The sequence below is a fragment of the Prionailurus viverrinus genome, chromosome C2, assembly GCF_022837055.1.
Source record: "Prionailurus viverrinus isolate Anna chromosome C2, UM_Priviv_1.0, whole genome shotgun sequence".
In the NCBI taxonomy this organism is placed as follows: Eukaryota; Metazoa; Chordata; class Mammalia; order Carnivora; family Felidae; genus Prionailurus; species Prionailurus viverrinus.
Window position 1 is genome coordinate 92999103 of NC_062569.1, and position 14931 is coordinate 93014033.

General features: G+C 38.3%; 1 protein-coding gene across 7 annotated transcripts in view; it reads right to left on the reverse strand.

Moving 5' to 3' along the window:
• Positions 1–14931, reverse strand: part of GTF2E1 (general transcription factor IIE subunit 1) — a 43545-nt gene that overhangs the window by 14781 nt on the left and 13833 nt on the right. For all 7 annotated transcript variants that reach the window (XR_007155787.1, XR_007155788.1, XR_007155786.1 and 4 more), the window contains one exon: positions 4628–4829. Coding sequence is in view for 4 of the 7 variants with exons in the window: in XM_047875970.1 (XP_047731926.1) it covers positions 4628–4829 (202 nt within the window). In the remaining 3 variants the exon portion in view is untranslated. The remainder of the gene's footprint in view (positions 1–4627; positions 4830–14931) is intronic.

Consider the following 14931-nt stretch of genomic DNA (forward strand, 5'->3'; position numbering starts at 1 on the left):
GGATCCTAGACTGTGTGGAGCCCTGTCTCATCTCAGCCTAATGAACACTTCTTCATTGGCTTTATGTCCTGTATTTCTCTCTCTCAGAAATCATTCACTATTTTCCCTTCTCTTTGGTCCTACATCATTTCTGCTTACTACATTGCTCTTCTTCCTGGGCCCGCTAACATCTACTTGAGTTTTTTGTTTGTTTTGTTTGGTTTGGTTTTGTTTTTACTACATGCTTATGCGAGATTTCTGTGATGTAGATCTCCATCCATGTATCTGCTTGGCCCATTACATCTCAACCTAGGAACACTGTGTCTAATCACCCTCTGGAGGTAATCATGGGCTTATTCTATCCCTCCTGTTCTCCCTCTGGATATTTACAAGCTCACTGCCACTTTTGCTATCAAAAAAATGTGCTCTTTCCAACTGTCCAAACCATTCTGATCCGTGCCTCTGGCTGTGCCATTCTGTCTCACAGAATTTGTCCCAGTTATCTGCTCTCCCACTCTGACTCTGGGCCTACTAGGCATCTCTCTGTACCCAATCCGTCTATTTGCACCTTGTAGTTTAAAAGTCTTGTTACAGTTGCAATTAACTGGTTTCTTCCTACCTTTTCTTTCTTACTGCATTCATCTAATGTTACTTTTTGCACTCTTTACTATGTATGTCTCAATTTAATCCGTATCTGTTCCTAGTCACTCTCATAGCTATCTCCTTCCTAGTTCCATGTTGTCTTCTAAAAGGCTGTGTCACTGCCTTCGCTATAATCTGACTCTGCTTGCTCTGGTATATGAGTTGCTTTTTGAATTTTGGTCTCCCTTGTGCATATACTTTCCTTTCTCATCTCTTCTCTCTTCTCTGAATACAATGATCTTCATTTATATGTTTCTGTGCTCCCTCTATATTCTGACCCTCTCCTTTCTCACTTAGTTTCCTGGACTCCTTTTAATGTCTCTTCTGTCCTTAGCCAAAATCCTTATCTTGCTGTACTGAGCCGGTCTGTCCCAAACGTGGCTCCCTGAGCTAGCCTAATGCCTTTTCTGTCTCCACGCACTCAATTTTTCTCTAGCTCTGGTCTGGCCAACTATATCCCTGCCCTTATCTGTCTCCTTCATCCAGACTCTTAGATGACTTACTCTTTCTGAAGCTATTGTTTCTTGCTATAAAATCTAGAATACATAGTATTCATCTATGCTCTATCTTTAGCATTAAGTCTGAAACCTATCTTCTGAAGGTCAACAAGTATTCAGTACTTGAGTAGAGAAGAACAAGAAGAGTGAAGGAAAAGAAGAGGACATTTAAAACAAATATTAGCAGGAGATTACTTTTAAAAAGTCTTTGTTTTCAGTACTTCATTGTAGAAACTAAATATCGGTTTTACTCCAGTTTGAAGCAGGAAGTATTTGACCACAAGTTAAACCAATTTTTAAATTTGGAAAAAAATTTTTAAAAGGTATTTTTAACCAGAGAGAATTGACTGTACAGATTTTTATCTCTACCTTCACCACAGTTACAGACAAATCTAAATTATCAGCAAATGTGACACTAAAGAAAACCCAGATGAGACAGGTAGGTTCACCTCTTCTGCATATTTAAATTTCGTCTATGGAAAAAATGTACATATTCTACTTAAAGATGACAAAAGTGACAAGTCAGTTTTGAATCTTTTTACATTATCTAAGAAATTTTAGAACTTTCAAGACATATAACTCACTCGGGTGAGGGAGGACTATTATTTCAAACTAAAATTTTAAAGAACTTCAAGGTGACTGTTAGGTAACAGATGACAAAAAAAAGAGATTACTGAAAAGAATTCCACTTAAGAAAGACAGAAAGACTTTAAATATCACCAATGGGTTGACTTGCTAAAGGGCTATAACTGTCCATCAGCTCTTAGGTTAAGTCTACCCACAGCCCTTCACAGGGGCCTTCGGTTTTCTAACCTGGGGATAAGCTAGAATTTAGTTGGTTACAGATCAGTAACCAAACTAAATTGTCTTTTTTTTTTTTTTTTAATCAATGAATTACTATCATCTCTGAGCGCTCATGCCACTCTACTGATGTTTCTTTTCTTATGCCTAAGGCAAAACATCTATTACAGAACCGTTATCCTCCAAAACAGATCCTACAGTACAGAAATGCTAAATCCATACCCCTTTCAAGATGTCATATCCAGGCAGTGGAGTTTGCCAAATGCGTGGTGAGGCCATCTCCACCAGGGTAACACCTTTTAACCTAGTTCCAATGGTCCCTCTCCTGACCACATGGAAACAACTGGACTTAGTTCTGGCTGGCAGTTCCAGATATCCCATTCTATCTCTCTTGCCTGCCCCCATTTCTGCCTTTCTTCTCTAGTGACCAACCTGTTGGAGAGCCTTTCCTGATCATTTATTTCCTTTATTTCCTGATCCTTCTTCATCCCTGAAGTAACCATCATTCCTAAAGAGAAACCAGGTGACTAGATACAGAGCTGCTGTTGGGCCTCTAGCATCACTGTACCACTAAGATTTGTCTCTGGTATGGAGTGAAGGATATCTAAATAAATGTCCTGGAATGGAGGTGAATTGCAGTAGGAGGGCAATATTAGAGGCATGATGTCAGTGGTGGTGGTGAAAGAATGCTATCGTAGTGGGAAAGCATCTTCATAAACAGGAAAATAACTGTACTCAGAGGAGGAAGCACAAGAATAATCTGCAGATAGAATTACATTGTGTAGAAAACAATTAGAGAATGTTGAGGTATATTTCAACATGAAATAACCCACAGGCTTAGAAAATTATGCTTTTGCAAAATCAATTTGCCTCATAGGCTTCTACATCAGAGTTACAGTATTACAGAAGTCAACAGAAAAAGATATACAAAATAAATACTTGATAAGAGACCAAAGGCCAGTAACAAAAATTTAAGGCTATCTGTGATGTGGATGATACTAGTTGCCTACCAATTGTGGTTTCTCTCTTTGCTTATTGGTCTTATTCAAATACAGATGGCTGTTTGCTCCAAAGGACTCAGGGGCCTTCCCCAGCCCTAGGAGGTAAACCTTAACTAGTCTAAATACCAATCATGTGATCTCACTACCTTTGCCAGATTCTGGTTTAGAAATATACATATAAATAATTCTGGCTAGTGAGATGTTAGGATAGAGTAGGATGAAGGTTGTCCTCTGGGAAAGCCTTCTTCAATCTTAAATTAGGACACCAGGAAGAAACAGTCTCTCTTTCTACATTTGGACATTTTCTTCTACATGTGATACCTATAAAGACACAGCCATCTTAGGCTAGCTCCCCTCATGGTTCCATGAGGACAACCAATAGGCCGAGTACAGCAGAGTATAAACATAGATCCTTGAGGATATAACCGAGCTGTGAAATTAATTGAACTGTACTACCTCAGCACTTCTGGTCACACTAGACAGATTTTTCTTACTGAATGTTCAAGCTACTTTTTGTTTGGTTTTCCATAATCACAGGTAAAGGCATCCTAACTAATCCATGATGCCAGACTAGAAAATTAGTAACAACATATAAATACAAAAGTTTCTATACAATTGGATTGTTTTTTAACTATCCAAAAGAAACTCAATTTGCTCAGGACTCCAGAACTGGCTTTTCTATAACATTAGCACCAGAGCATATAAAATACTGAGAGCACTCCTGAACAGCATACAGTTATAATTGCTACGCAAGGGTATAAACTCTAAGCCCTTAGGTGGACACTAGAAAGAAGAAAGAAATGCGGTAGAGTAGGAAAACACCCCCTAACTCCAATTCACATTTATGATTTTCTTATAAGAATATAAACCACTTTCTGCAGTATGCCAAAACTAAGGTTGCTTCTGTAATTCAAACATTAAGATATACTAATAAAAACAGGGAGCCACAGTAAAAAGTATTAACACATTAAAAAGAAGATATTATCTCATATGTCACACCTACTATACTTTACTTTCAAAGAAGTTGCATTGAAAACTAAGGAAGGCAAGAAATGTATGGTTAAAATGCTTCAAAGAAAAAAAAAAGCTGGGGCACCTGGGTGGCTCAGTCGGTTAAGCATCCGACTTCAGCTTAGATCATGATCTCATGGTTCGTGGGTTCGAGCCCCACGTTGGGCTCTGTGCTGATAGCTCAGAGCCTGGAGCCTGCTTCAGATTCTGTGTCTCCCTCTCTCTCTGCCCCTCCCCTTCTCGTGCTCTGTGTGTCTCTCTCTCTCTCAAAAATAAATAAATATTTTAAAAAGCTTAAAAAAAAAAAAAGAAAAAACAAATGCTGTATTCTTTAAAGAACTTCATCCTTCAGAACTTGGCTAGGAAAATTCAAATATCCCCAAGAGGCACCACCAATTTAGGATTAGCTAACAACTGGCTGAGTTGCAGCAGGTCAAAGCCGAGTGAATAGTTGAAGTCAAACTTGACTATTTAAAGATTTTGCCTAAGGCCCACACTGCTCTGCATTCAGTACAAACAACTTTCATCACGGGCACAATAAGACAAATGTGGTAGAGCTGAGAATCTATGTAACATGCGTCTTTAGTCTCCTGGGTAGATTACTTACTCACTTCTGCTCCCCAAAGTACAGGTGGTTAAAACAAGGGCAAACTTAAAAGTGTTCTTCATAAGAGCACAGGGCCTACATTCACTCACCTTTGTTTTAAGGCTGGTATTTCTGTGGGTTCTGGCTCAAGTATTTCATAGGCTAAGTTCACATCCTCTGTTTCCCGAAGCAAAGCATAAATGGGCTCAATTTGTTCATTAAATCTTGCCAAAAGTGTGCGTGCATCTTTTTTGGGCATTGCTGATTCATCTTCTTCTACCTCTGTATGGCAAAAAGTACAGCGGAAAGTTCCTACAGAGAAAACAAAAGTCTCAGGTCAGGCAAGATAAATTCTCAAGACTAGCCTTTAGCAAACAGTTTATATCTCCATCCCCCTCTAGCATGTTATTATTAAAACCTTCAAATACAGAGGAGTTAAAGAATTTTATAGTGAACATCCCCGTGCCCACCAACGAGATTCTACAATCAACATTTATCATGTATCTTTCCATCTATCATTTTTTAAATCCATTTTAAAGTAATTTCACCTTTAAATGCAGCACAGCAAAGTTTTTAATATATTTCTAACATGTTTACACTTATTTTAACTTAAAACCAAAATCTTTACAACTGACCACTGAAACCTGCACCCTTCTCCAACAGCCTTCCTTTTGCACATTACAAACTGGGGCCTGCATTATGAGGAAAGCCAGGTAAATATCTAAAGCCAAGTCTCTAGGCATCCTGTACATTGTCAGAGGCTATTTCTTCAAACTTATTAACCATTTGTATCTAACAAATTTAACCTATCCCTTTCCAAATTAAAGTTCAAGAAGTCTTTATTTTTCTTATTTCTATATCCCTCACATTGAACTTGTAACTAAATTAGTAGTAATTCCTTAGAATTCCTTAGAACATCTCAGATTTTTCATTTCTGCTGTCATTTCACTAATCTAGGCCCCCACTACTCAGCCTGAAATAGCTGCCTTGATCTGGTCTTTGGCCCCCCCACCTCCACCCCCACGTTCTTGGCTCTCCAACTCCAAGAACTTTTGTCCTATGCCACCACTTTTGTCCTCTCATCCCCCTGCTCTTCTTAAAGTCTATCCAGTGTCTGAATTTCTAAAGTCCACAGCATCCAATCTAAATTTCTCATCCTAATACTCAAACCCTGTATAATTTGACCCCAAAACATCAAACCCCAACCACAGTCCTTGACCTGCCAAGTAAATTCAAACACTTGAGAGATGATATCCTAGACATTAATATTTATTTTATTTGTATAGTGCTTTCTGTATATAAAATGCTTCCGTGTACACTTTTTGATCTTATACTAATTCTCTAAAGTGGTATCAGAACTGAGGCTCTGAGGAGTTTTGTGACTGGTCTAAAGTCACACAGCCAATAAAAGTAGTTACAGCAGCTGTTGTATATACCTTATACTTACTAAATTATTGCCAACACTGTAAGGCTAGTGTAATTATTGCCCATTTAAATCTAAAATTCAGAGATTCTAGGGGCGCCTGGGTGGTGCAGTCGGTTAAGCGTCCGACTTCAGCCAGGTCACGATCTCACGGTCCGTGAGTTCGAGCCCCGCGTCAGGCTCTGGGCTGATGGCTCAGAGCCTGGAGCCTGTTTCCGATTCTGTGTCTCCCTCTCTCTCTGCCCCTCCCCCGTTCATGCTCTGTCTCTCTCTGTCCCAAAAATAAATAAACGTTGAAAAAAAAAATTTTTTTAATAAAAAATAAAAAATAAAATAAAATTCAGAGATTCTAAGGCGTTAAGTAACTCGCTCAAGATCAGACAACTACTAATTGTGTGTAGGGGGCAGAATTCAAACCCAAACTATTATGCTGAAACTTATACTCTTACACTACATAACAGTCCACACCACTAATCCCACTTGGATCTCCAGTTTGGTTCTTATTCCCAAAGCCAGAGATATGCATCCTTCATTTCTAACCCAATTTACTTGAGGGATTAAGAGAGATCACCTATGTCCTTAGTGCCTGGTGCACAGTAAGTACACAAACATTTAGTTTTAAAAAGCTCTGTATGTGATTGATACATAACCCCCTCCAACCCCTCTTTTCCTAGTAAGGAATAAGTAAACTAGGCATCTCTGCCTCAACATAACACTAGATCCTACTGACATATTTCAAGTAGAATAAGTTTCTACTCCTCACACACAAACAGCCAATATCATGTAAATTCTTTGTTCACATACCCTGTCTAAAATACTCTTCATCCATCTTCGTACTGCCAAAATAGTACCTGATCTTTTACATCTATTCCAAATAAATGAGAAAGAGAAACAAAAGCAGCTCCTCACAGCTGGGACGTGGCCTAGCACTCATAGCTAGGTTGTGATATTTTTCTGTCAAACAGAATCTCACAGATCACCAACATCAGACAAGGTCTTCTGTGTCCATGATATGGGAGTGAGGCAAAACCAAGCCTGTCTGAGTCTGAGTCTGTCTGAGTACAGACAAAAGCAAGGTCTCTGTACAACCATAAAAAAATCCCAGCTAACATGAATGAATGCTTCTTTACCAATTACACTTCTAGCTTCACCCTGTCCTCTTCTCCTAGAAAAGATTTCTTAAGACACCCAATCACAGAATTATCCCTACTCTTTAACAGCACCCAAAGCAAAGCAAACCCCCACCATTTCCCTAATCCTCCCCAAATTACCTAACAAAAACCCAAATTCTCTAAGTCTGTCCAGCTTGGTCTTACTGAGACACTCCAAGGTTCCTCATGATGTATGGGTTCCCTTGCTACAGAAAGCATCAATAAACCCAACTTTGTTTACCTATGGGTGTGCACCTGATAGTCTTTGACTAATGGACACCAGAATAAAGACTCTAGCTTAAGTAACTAGACAAGGATACTATTTACCAATTAAAGAAAGAGAGAAAGAACAGGGTTTTTTTGCTTTGTAGGGAAAAGATTAAAGATTGCTTTTTATATCTGAATCCATATATACCAATGGCCACCAAAATGGATATGTTAGAAGCCAACTTATAATAACTGCTTAGAGCTCAAGAATGAGGGTTGGAAATTCTGACAGGAGAATCAACAACATGGAGGTAACTAAAGCCATTAAGCAGATCTGAGTAGCCAAAAAGGGTAATAGGAGGGAGCAGCATAGAAAGTCAAAGTATAAGCCCAAGGAAAGAAGAAGCCTTGAGACAAATGGTACAACCAGAGGGACAGGACAGTGTTTCAAGGAGGAAATGGTGTGGTGTTAATTTTTCAAGATCAACAAGAATAGAAAACCAGCTTTTACATTTAGTAACAAAGGATAATGAGTAACCTTAGCTAGAGAGGTTTTAGTTGGTATGCTCTCTTATTCTCTGACTATTCCTGGCTGCCTCAGCCTCTTCTCTTCAACGGAAATATAAATATAAACTATGTGAAAGTGAAAAATCATTTAAGTGAGGTCTAAAATCAGCTCTCAAATTCTTGAATTAAAAAAAAAAAAGAAAACCACACTCAGGGCACCTGGGTGGCTCAGTTAGTTGGGTGCCCCACTTCAGCTCAGGTCATGATCTTGCAGTCTGTGAATTCAAGCCCCACATTGGGGTCTGTGCTGACAGCTCAGGGCCTGGAGCCTGCTTTGGATTCTGTTGTCTCCCTCTCTCTCTGCCTCTCCTCCGCTCACACTCTGTCTCTCTCAAAAATAAATAAATATTTAAAACAAAAGTTAAGGGAAAAAACACACTGAAGGAGGACTTCCATCACTGTTGAAAGACTGGCACTTACAGAGACCACCACTGAGAACTAGAGAATACTGCAGAAAAATTATCTAATTCAGTAGCTTTCAAAAATACTTTTAAAGGAAAAAATCCCCTTCCGTAAGTCAAGAAGTACCTAACAGATAAACCTAAAAGCAAGTGCTCTGGTGAGGCACAGAAAGACATTTAAGACAAATGGGAACACTATAAATCCTCTCAATGTATGTCTTCAAAGCATCACTACCCAGCCTCCTCAATGTCTTGCACCAGACACTTTGTTTACTCTGCTGGGAATGTTTTCCCTCCACATAGTCAAATGGCTAGTCTCCTAACTTAACTTCAGGTCTTTACTTAAACGTCACCTCAGTGAGGCCTTCCTTAGCCAACTGTATCTAACATTTCACCATTGCCCTATCCTTTTTTTTTTTTTAATTGTTTTTCTCTTTTTAATGTTTATTTTTGAGAGAGAGTGTGTGGGGGAGGGGCAGAGAGAGAGGGAGACACAGAATCCCAAGCAGGCTCCAGGCTCTGAGAGTTCAGCACAGAGCCCGATGCAGGGCTCAAACTCACAAACCACAAGATCATGACCTGAGCTGAAGTCGGATGCTTAACCAACTGAGCCACCCAGGCGCCCCATGCCCTATCCTTTTTTTCCCCTTAACATTTGTCACCATCCAACACATATTATTTATCTAGTTTATTAGATTTTTTATCATTAAAATTATCATGTTACAACCAAAGTTTTTAAAAAAATCCTCACAAATATCCCATTTCTTTTGAAGACAGCATATATATTCCAAACTTCAGCTTTAAGTAAACAAATCACGCTTGTCAGTGTAGCTCCTCCATATAAAATAGCAATGCTTTTATTTGGGGAAAAGAGAAAGAAAATAAGATTACGGTTATAGAATATAATTTCAGAATAACAGTCTTTTAACCCCCCTAAATGGGGGGAAAGAGAAGATAGTATGTAGCCATAAGGAATTCTAGCCTCATCCAGGTAAGTTTCCAGAGCCAGGCTTAATTGAAACCAAGATTTAACAAGAGTTATTTACAGCAGGGCTATTTTGCAGTTCTGAAAAGAGTGGCTTTTATATTACTGTCGAGAACTGTGGAAGACCTGAGATTTTTACCCTACTTGTAAGCTACCAAGTTACCCTGTGGTTTCATGGATGCTGGAGAAAGACATAAGACTTCTAGGTCAGAAACAAAGAACTTTATTACTCATGGCAATAGCAATAGCCAGTGTCAGCTTTTGTGCCAATTCCCTGAGCCCCAATTCCCACTGGGTGACGCAAAGAGGGCCAGGTGACAACTGTACAGGCAGTGGGTTATGTTACAGGAGACTCCGAAGTTCCTGAACTATTTTATATTGGGCAAAAACATGCCTGTCCTCTGCTCTAGAGGGTGATGCTATATTTATCATCTTGGACACTAAGAAAGCATGGTGTGGAGAAAGATTCTATTTTTATTATTCTGAACAATAAGCAAACTTACCCTTGCTAAGGAGAGAAGCAATATATATTCCAAGGCTGCTCACTATATAAACATCCATGGAAAAGATAGTCCCAAAAAAAGGCGGTTGGTACCTCTGCTTGGAAGACATGCATATCGTGACAAAATCATGAAGTACTGTTTCCCAACAATTATCATGTCTGGCAAACATTACAAGAGGAAGAGTTGGCCTGACATCTTGAGTCCTATGTTTACCACAAAAACACAGTTGTAAACAAGAACCAGCCTGTCAAAAGCCAGATCTGGCATCCAAGAAGAAAAATAACAAATTCTGTATTTTATGGGAAAAGACTTAAGACTACCTTAACATACCAGCAGCATTTTTATAAATTTCAGGACACATTAAAAAATGCAAATCAACTTTCCAAAAATCAGAGGTGGCAGTGGAGGAGGTTCGTGGGGGGTTACTTAGTACACTTAGTAGAAGGGTATTTCTGAGTGGGTGGTGGTAAACACACATTGACACAAAATCTCCCTCAAGAAGCTTAAAGTTTAGTAGAGATGAAAGATATCTGGAGATAAACATCTGGGATCAGTGTGAAAATAAAGCACATTAAGTGTCCGGGAGTTCAAAGAACTATGACTTCTAGCTGAGAGCACAATGGAAGGTGGACCGTTTAAGGTAGAATTTACAAGAAAAGCAATTGTTACAGAGATCAAGGGAAGGGGAGGAGAACAGGACATTCTAGATCATAAGAGAATCAGGTAGTTGAAAATAATACTCAACTGTAGTTTCAGTATAGTTAGGAATAGAGGTAATAAGAAGAATGGTAAAAAACAGAATTAACAAGATAAACTAGGGTGGTCATAGTGAATCTTAAACATCAAGCTTCATTATGACTTTATTCTTGAGTAATAGGAAAGTGATCAAAAGATTTTGAGAAAGAACATGAGATCGTCAAAACTAACATTTATAAATATTGATCTGTCTTAGTGGCTTGAGATGGTCTTCCAACAAGCAGCCAGTTCTTAACTGAGTGTTAACATACAAAGACAACTATTCACAAATATTCCCATGTGTTCATCACAGCCAAGTCTGTGACAATAGTATTATCCAAATAGAACATATGAGGGAATAAAGACTCAGAGTCTCAAGTTTACCAGGTCATAACTTAAAAATAAAAATCACTCAGCTTGGATTCAAATATAAATTTCTGACTCAAAAAACTAAACGTACTTCACCATCCTGAATTACGTGTCCCTTTCCCTACCTTCTATTATCCCCGCTGGCTACAATTTAGCAAACTTCCTCCAGGTACATACATAGGCTCTAATTTCTTAAAATACAAAACAGAAGGAGAGAAGATTTGTAACAAATAATTTATTTAACAAACATTAAGTGCCAATCACATGCTAAGCACTTACTCAGCTAGTCTTTTTTCTTCTTTTTTTTCTTTTTTTTAATGTTTATTTTTGAGAGAGAGACAGAGCGCGAGCAGGGGTGGGCAGAGACAGCCCTAGACACAGAATTAGAGCCCAGAGCCCCATTCGGGGCTTGAACTCACGAGCAGTGAGATCATGACCAGAGCTGAAGTCAGACACTTAACCAGACTGAACCACCCAGGTGCCCCTACTCAGCTGAGTCTTAATGCATCAGCTTCACCAGAGAATCAAAACACATCCAGTTGTAGATAACTAAAAGGAATCGAAAGTAGGGAGGAAAAGGTCTTTTACAAATAGATATTTCAAAACTATATTTTAGGGTTGTCTATTTTGTAGTACATGAATGACTCAATTCTATGACTCAGGGCTCTTCTAATGAAGTTATCACCCCAAAATGAGAAAAGAAATGGAGACCTAACTGTGGGCATGAGAGGGAGGAGGAGGAAGAAGGGAAAGAAGTGGTTTATATCATTTTAACTTTCTCCCAAAATAACAAAATGTAAAAACAAATATGAATTGAGGGCAGGGGAAAGGGTTAGGGAGGGGAGAGAAGGGCTGGAAACAAAAGGAAAAAAAAAACCAAACAAACAATAAAGTTCAACAAAATTCAAACAACGTTTTTCTTTTGCTCAACACAGGAGAAAATTTATTATGCTGGCCAACGTCTTCCACTTAACTGCTTCCAACACATTACTCATTTTAGCAAACATCATACTTATTTTAATTATGTGAGTATTCAACTAAGGGTACAATAAATACAAATAAAACCAAAGTGAAAAAAATGTTTATCTTCCTTAGTCTGAAAAAAAGAAAATGTTTTGGAAATGTATCATAATTGAGGAAAAGGGCAGAAGATATGAGTCAACTCCCTAAACAATTAGACATTATTTAGGATCATGTTTTTTCCTTCTTTATTCTGGTATACATCAACAGTTTAATGCCCAGAATTCACTGTCAAAGATTTGCCATAGTATTAATTCCAAATGGAATATTATTCAGTCATTTTTCTATTAAAAATTTTTTTTAAAGTCCAATTGCTTTGATATAGCACAGGTGCTGCAGCACTGAAGAAGAAGTCATGCTGCAGCCCTCAAGGGGCTAGTCATGTTGCAAGTCATGCTGCAAATCCTCAAGGCTAGCCAAGGAAACAGAGATCAGGTATATGCTGTGCACAGCCCTCACCCCAGCACAATGGGACCGATGTCCAAAAGATTTCCTACCTTTTGGCCTTCCTAAGTCTAGGAAGCTGCTTTTGTAGAGCTCACATTCTAGTGAGGAATTAGTCAAGACAAAAAAAATAATAATAAATAACATGAGGTGTTGATAAGTATAATAAAGAAAAAGCAAGAAAAGAGGATAAAGATAAAGGAGGGCAATGGAAAGGGGTATGCTCTATTACATATGAAACTTGAGGAAGGCCCCTCTGATACAGCAAGTGAGATGAGGTTTGAAACATGTAATGGAGCCAGCCAGTCATGCAGATATTTAGCAAGAGAAAATAGCATGAAAAAGGCAAGTAAGTTGTGTTAAGGACTGTGACTTTTCTGAATGAGGGGAGAAGCCTTTGGAGGGTTGTGAACAGAAGAGTGATAGAGTCTAACATGCTTTTTATTTTTTTTTTTTAAATTTTTTTTTTTTTCAACGTTTATTTATTTTTGGGACAGAGAGAGACAGAGCATGAACGGGGGAGGGGCAGAGAGAGAGAGGGAGACACAGAATCAGAAACAGGCTCCAGGCTCTGAGCCATCAGCCCAGAGCCCGACGCGGGGCTCGAACCCACGAACCGCGAGATCGTGACCTGGCTGAAGTCGGACGCTTAACCGACTGCACCACCCAGGCGCCCCTAACATGCTTTTTAAGAAGGGTCGCTGGCTACTATGACAATCAGTCCAAATGGGCAGCAAGAATGAAAGAAGACTAAGAATGGTGTGAAATCTAAGCAAGAGATAATGGCTAAGATAACTTTTCTGGACAATCCTGTGAAAAAACTAAATAAACTCCTTCCTCACTCAAAAAACTTCCAGGAAAAAACAAAATAAAATAAGGGGCAATTAACAGTTCCATGTTAAAACCAAGTAACTAGTGAGATAAAGAGGAAACTACAAAACTTCAAGACATATCACTAACATATGGGATTAATTTTACCACAATGTAAGAATCCAACCACCATGTACCCTAGGAAGCATATTTGGGCAGTTTCCCTTCCCACTGAATATTTTATGGATTATGTATACATGGGGAAAGGGAGTGAACTGGAAGCTTGGGAAAATAAAACTGACAAAAAATGTAAATATTATTCTCCATTATGCCATAAAGTGTTTCTGAAGATAGCATAAACAAAGCATATTTTCTACATGAACACTACTATAACCAATAGTTTCAATTCTTACCCAAGGGCTTTCAAATTAACCCAAAGTGACCAACATTATCCTCTAAAAGAAATGATAAAACTCTAGCCTCTATATACTTTAAAATATCAACTATTCGGGGCATCTGGGTGGCTCAGTCGGTGGAACGTCCAACTTAGGTTCAGGTCATGAACTCACGGTTCGTGAGTTCGAGTCCCCTTGTCAGGCTCTGTGCTGACAGCTCGGAGCCTGGAGCCTGCTTCGGATCCTGTGTCTCCCTCTCTCTCTGCCCCTCCCCAACTTGCGTTCTGTCTGTCTCTCTCTCTCTCTCTCAAAAATAAATTAACATTAAAAAAAAATTCGTTTTAAATATCAACTATTCTCCAAACCAAAGGGTGCTCTGAAATTAGAGTTGAGAGGTTTCTCAACCATATATGGTATAGAAAAGACTGAACTTACCATTTTCCATATGCTAAAAAAAAAAGGCCTAGAATGATTATAGGATTCACCCAAGCGAATAATTACTAACATAACCCAAGACTAGAACTCAAGACTCTGGAATCCAAAAACATGGTCATTTTACTGTTTTATAGCCATTGCTTAAAAAAACTAAACACAACTTATGAAAATGACATGGCAACTGAACACACTAATTTTGCAAAAGGACCCAATGTAATAAGTATCTTAAAAAACCCTGACAATACTATCAGAAGTTGACCAATATTTATTAACCATAAGCTGTTAAAACGACAACATACTTAATCACTTAAAAAAAAAAGAATCACTTTGCTTTCTTACATTTCAAAAGGGGTTGAGGCAGTCAGGTGGGGTTGGGGTGTGAGGGAGAACTGGAAGGGTAACCACAAAACAATAGTTGTTAACACAACAAAAGGTGGTGTGAGTGGGGACTGGGTCGAGTGGAAGCGCACAGAGTGGAAAACCTAGATGTGCCATTTTATTTGACATATTTTTCTACTATTTGGATCCTTAATATGTTTACATTAACATATTAGTTATGTATTTTTAGAAGGAAGGAAACAAATGTTATTTTTAATCCTCCAAAACACTCAACTACTTCTTAACTAATATGCAAAAGTCACACACTCTTGGGTTATTCTTTGAAAGCATCAAGTCCTTTGTTATAACTTTTATAACTCAAAATATTCAGAGGCAAATGCATTAAAATGTTAGTCTCAAAATTCACCTTTTATTCTAATTTCTAAACTTTATTTCATAAAGCAAATTTCTTCAGTTTAATTGGGCAAGGGGAAATGTATGGAAAAAGGAACTGCTATTATAAAATAGCAACAGACATAACAAGAACATAGTTATATATTTCCTATAATTATTTGACCTTTAATGAAAAGGTACTTAAAAAACTATCCTTTAACAATTCACTGCAGAACATGTATTAACGCTGTAAAATAC